Source organism: Orycteropus afer, unplaced genomic scaffold (assembly GCF_000298275.1).
Source record: "Orycteropus afer afer isolate SDZICR_OR568_19922 unplaced genomic scaffold, OryAfe1.0 scaffold00068, whole genome shotgun sequence".
In the NCBI taxonomy this organism is placed as follows: domain Eukaryota; kingdom Metazoa; phylum Chordata; class Mammalia; order Tubulidentata; family Orycteropodidae; genus Orycteropus; species Orycteropus afer.
The window spans coordinates 4326486-4332116 of NW_006921655.1; the positions used below are offsets into that span (position 1 = coordinate 4326486).

The window sequence follows — 5631 nt, forward strand, 5'->3', positions numbered from 1 at the left end:
AACAACAACAACAACACTTCTGTAGTGATACTGCCTTGGAAGCCCAAGGGGTCACTATGAGTCGGGTTGAGTCGGGTCCGACTCAATATCAGTGAGAGTTTGAAGCAGCTCTGGTGGCACAGTGGTTAAAGCATTCAGCTTTAAAGCACTCTGTCATATAGGGTTGCTATGAGTCAGAATCTACTCAATGGCAATGGATTTGTTTCTCCCTCTCATTTCCTATTTTTTCTGACAAACTAAGGACCTTCACTTACATCCTAAATGTTTTAATCACAATAGAAAATGCATTACCCATACACTTCATGGGTATTTAAAAACAGCATTCAATACACATATAAGTCACAACTACTCTTTCATTTCACATTTCATTATCATTATAGGAGAATTCAAATTTCAAAATGCTGTCCTCGGTTATTCTACGAAAAAACAAGTTTAAAGTGTCAAAATGGTTTTACTTTCCATATTGAACAACCTGAAACTAATTTTCCTCGTTAAAGATAAAAATTATAGCAAACTTCAGTTTTCAAAATACCTAGTGTTGTTGTTGTTGTTAGGTGCCATTGAGTCGGCTCTGACTCACGGCGACCCCACATACAACAGGACAAAACATTGCCTGCCCAGTCCTGCACCAGCCTTACAATCCTTGCTACTATACCTGAGCTCACTGTTGCAGCCACTGTGTCAGTCCATCTCAATGAGGGCCTTCCTCTTTTTCCCTGACCCTCCACTTTACCAAGCATGATATCCTTCTCCAGAGAATGGTCCCTTCTGACCAAAAAATCTATAATATGAATAATATGCTCAGGGAATAAAGTATTTACAGAATCCCACCATTCTTATCTGGAGTATTTAGGAGCTTGAACTGTTTGGAGCTTAAATACTTCTCTAAGTATTTTAACATTTTGTTTTGATTACTTCTTTAATCAAGTAAAGTGAGAATTTCCAAGAGGTTGCACAAAAATTACAATGTCCCCTAAATAATCACAGACAATGCTCTTTCCTTTGAAAAATGTTTATTCTGGATCTACTAAACACAAGGTTCTATAACACTGGGTCATTGCAAAGTAGTTATTATCCCAAGCCAATTAAAGAAGCAGTTGATAAAGCAGCAAGTACAGTTTTAGGAAAAAAAAATAAAGAGATGTGAGCTTTTAAAGCTTCACAATAGCACAACAGCTTATCTCATTCAAGAAACTCCAGCAGTGGCAAGGCAAACAATTGCACAGATGACTCCAAGCTCTCTAAACAAACAAACAACAACAACAAAAAAAAAAACTCACTGCCATTCAGTCAATTTCTACTCATAGCTATTCCCATTGGGTTTTCAAGGCTGTAAATCTTTAGTGCAGAGATGGTTAGAGGGTTTGAACTGCTGATCTGATTAGCAGCCAAATGCCTTATCCACTACTCCACCAGAGCTCCCTCCAAGCTCTCTAAACCAAAAAAACCAAACTCACTGGTGTCAAGTCAATTTGACTCATAGCGACCCCGCTTTGGATTTCCGAGGAGGTATCTCTACGGAAGTAAACTGCCCAACCTTCCTTCTGAGGAGTGGGTGGTGGGTTTGAACCTTCAGCCTTCTGGTTAGCAGTCAAATGCCTTACACGCACTACCCCATCAGAGCTCCCACACCAAGCTCCCTCTCTGTTGCTGTTATGTGCAGTGGAGTCGGACCCGACTCATAGCGACCCCTCCTTGGGTTTCCGAGGTAGATCACTACGGAAGTGGACTGCCCCATCTTCCTTCGGAAGCTCTCTCTCTAGTAACTATCAATTATCTGGCCCTGACCTTGCATCTATTCACTCTCTTATTTGGCTTTTCTTCATTCATATACCTATTCATTCAACTAACAGTTATTATGCCTTGTTTTAGGTGTTCCTGGAAATACATCACTGAAATATATCAGTGGCAGGCAAGGGACCTGGGTTCCTGGAGTTTACTTTGGAGGGGAAGGTGGGTGCAGGTGGCCAGGGAAGGAGAAAGGGGGTGGTTGTTGTTGTTGTTGTTGTGTGCCATCGAGTAGGCCCCGAGTCATAGCGACCCCTCCTTGGGTTTCCGAGGCAGTATCACTACGGAAGTAGGATTGCCCAACCTTCCTTCCGAGGAGTGGCTGGTGGGTTTGAACCGCCAGCCGTCTGGTTAGCAGGGAAGTATCTTAGCCACTACGCTACCAGAGCTCCCGAGAAAGGGGGTAGGGGCGTCAAAAGACAACAAATAAACAAACAAACAAAGGGCAAGATAAGGTAATTTTGGGAACAAGGGCTGTGAAGAAAAATAGGATGAGGCTAGGGGGAGACTATGTTGTACATACTCATCCCTATGCCTGGGAGTATTAACATCATCCCCATTCCCACCCTGTTTTCACAGTTCTTACCACCTTGCATTATAAATATAGTTGGCTCTTTGTAGCCCCCACCACTGTGTACACTACTGGTAATCTGCAAACCGTCTTTTTTTTCCTGCCTGGCACATAAATATGCATTAATAAATACTTATCAACACCAAGTTATTATGCTGTTAACGGACGGAATACTTGAATAAATGGACCCGCACTGAACTAACACGCATTCTCTGCTCCAGGAAGCAGAGAGAATCGCTCCCAAGGCCTAGTCAGCCACAGGTTGTATACTGTAGGGGACAATAGTCCCCAGCCGCAGTCCAGTTCCAGCTCCACACATCCCCCACCCGCCTTTGGAGCGATAACTACGTCAATATAAATATCACCCGCAGCCAGGAACAGGCTCGGCATGATGACTGGGGCTAGCCTAGACGCTCGGCGCCATCCGGGGGGTCCAGGTTGCAGAGTTTCCAGGCAAGGAGTTAGAAACAAGGGGCCACGCGCCCCAGATCTCCGGTCCCGCTCCACCCTCCAAAGCGATTTCTCTCCCGCCTCCAGCTTAACTCCGTCAGCGCCGGAGGGAGCGAAGCAAGGAAGGAGGCCTGAACCCGGCCTCACGGGCCCAGCGGAGGACCACGGGGAGTAGACTACAGCAGTCAAGCGGAGAGAAGGTTTACGCTTTCTGGGGGGAAAGGCGTCCCCAAGAACACTCACCCCAGCGCCTCTAGTGTGTCCAGCACGTCCCCCTCCATCGTAGGTTCGGGACCCGGCTCTGGACCTCTCATGGTCCTTTGGCCCAAAGCTGTTCAGCGCTCAAAGGAGCCCGCCGGAAACTCGCGTCACTACGCCAAGGTTCCGGTCCGAGTCTAGACCGTGACTGCCCAAGAACTCCTAAAGGTTCCCCGCCTTGAGACAACCGACGCTTCATAGTGCTTATTTATGTAACCATAATAATTTTTTTCAAGAATGTAAATAATAATAAGAAGAAGGCTTCTTCGTGTTGGGTCTTATCCATGTGTTGAAGTCAATCTTAGCAAATACCGTGATTCTGAGTTTTCTGAGACTCCAAACCTGTTTTATAACAAAATACCCTGAGATATAAAAATTATAAGAGCTAAAATTACTAAGTAATATCATCTATTTACACATATAATTTTTAAAATCTGTATACATGGAAATGTACCAATTTTATCATAAAGGGGAAGTCATTTATAACAATATTTATTTCATTATGAAATAAAGAACAATGAAATTATCAGATCTTGCGTCTATTTGTAGGATCCCAGTTAAATACAAATGTGGGCTATGTTTTTTTGTTACTGAAAAATAGGTGAATTATGTAAGTAACAAAAATACCATAAACACAGTTACAGTAGTTGAGATTTTCCACAATTGTGAATAACTATAAAGTACCGAAGAAAACACAATATTCTTTCTGTATACCAAACCAAAAAACACCCACTGCCATCAAGTTGATTCCGACTCATAGCGACCACCATTGGTTTTCCAAGGTGGTAAATCTTTACAGAAGTAGATTGCCCCTTCTTGCTTCTGCAGAGTGGCTGGTGGGTTTGAAACACTAACCTTCTAGTTAGCAGTCAGATGCCTTAGGCACTGTGCTACCAGAGCTCCTTTTCTGTATACCAGTCCTGGATATTTCAATGTTTATTTAAACCATGTGGTGGGAAAAAAAGAAGGTTTTATGCATATAAGGAAGTCAGAGTCTAGAATAGACAGATTATACAGGTTCATCACCTACCTGAATATCCAGCAGGACACTCGGAAGTTGAGCTCTGATTCTTGTAAGGGCAGTAATGCTGTAAATGTAGGTCAGTAAAAGTCTGCAATGCCTTCCATTTCCCTAATCATTGTTAGAAACAAAAACCTTGCCCATCAATTTGGAAAACTCTCTGTAAGAGGGAAGGAGAATAACCTCTGCTCTACCCTTTATCCTACCATCAAACAAAGCGTGAAAGTAAAATTAGTTACCGTGAAAAGCACCTGAATTCATCCACTTGATCTGGCTCTTGCCTACCTTTCCAAACTCATCTATCTTCACTGCTCTTGTCTCCAACCAGTTTCTCAGCTGAGTTGTGTCCCTAGTTACTAGAGAGTACTCAGTGATTATTTATGAAATGAATGAAAAGAACAGACTATTATCCAGGGGTACGCTGTTTTGGAGTCTGTGAATATTATAAAAGTTATGGCTACAATAAGTATCACTGGTTATCAGGATATATTAACTTCTATGATTATTCTTAGATTCCATTCAGGTGAATTTTACCCTCAGGGCATCAGTAATAGTGCAGGTCATCACTAAAAAAAAAAAAAAAAAACCTCACTGCCATCAAGTTGATTGCGACTCATAGCAGCCCTGCCTTGGGTTTCTGAAGCGGTGTCTCTATGGAAGTAAATTGCCCAATCTTCCTTCCGAGAAGTGGCTGATGGGTTTGAACCGCCAGCCTCTGGTTAGCAGTCAAGTGCCTTAGGCGCTACGCCACCAGAGCATCATTAGGCAACTACTAATTGGTTTCATTAGATGAATGTAGGCCCAAATACATAATTCATGGGTCCCAGTAAAAAAAAAAAAGTGTTCAAATATTCCTAATAATTTCAAGATGGCAACATCAGAGACTTAAACAAAGCACAAAGCCTTCCAAGAGCAGAACCCTGTGTGACTGAATAGATCATGTGCTCACCTATCTGGCCTTGTACTCTCCAAAATGACAAAAGGAGGTTATGAACTACAACATGGAACTACTAGAGGTACTAAATCAAAAACTGAACAATTCTACATCACCCCAGATAACCTGCCCAACTGGTTTCAATGCAGACAGATATATTCAGAACAAATAGTTTCTTTGTATTTAAACTTATCTCTTTGATCAAGTGAGCTACTTCTACTGTTGCTGAGAATGGTTGGGTCCTCACAGACTGTATCGTATGTGTAGGAAATCCAAGGATAGTTTGTACTGGACATCACACAAACTGGAGAAAACAATCAGTGGTAGCACATTCTTCTTTATATTAGCCCTTTAGGCCCTTAAACAGCAGCATCAAGACTCTTGGAAGGTAGAATTGCAAAACTTCATGATCATTGAAGTCCCTGGGTGGCACAACTGGTTTAACTAGCCAAAAGGTTCACAATTCTAACATAACCAGAGGCACCTGGAAAGAAAGGCTTAGTAGTCTGTTTACAAAAAGGTCACAGCCCTGAAAATTCCATGGAGCACAGTTCTACTCCGCAATACATGGGGTTGCATGAGTTGGAAACAACTCCACACAAACAACAC

The 5631-nt window shown here is 42.5% G+C and overlaps 1 protein-coding gene across 1 annotated transcript in view; it reads right to left on the reverse strand.

Annotated features, from left to right (window-relative positions):
• FAM98B (family with sequence similarity 98 member B) overlaps positions 1-3123 on the reverse strand; it is a 40770-nt gene extending 37647 nt beyond the window's left edge. Inside the window, exon 1 of the mRNA XM_042780902.1 lies at positions 3053-3123. Coding sequence (XP_042636836.1) covers positions 3053-3123 — 71 coding nt within the window. The remainder of the gene's footprint in view (positions 1-3052) is intronic.
• Between the last annotated feature and the right edge of the window lie 2508 nt (positions 3124-5631).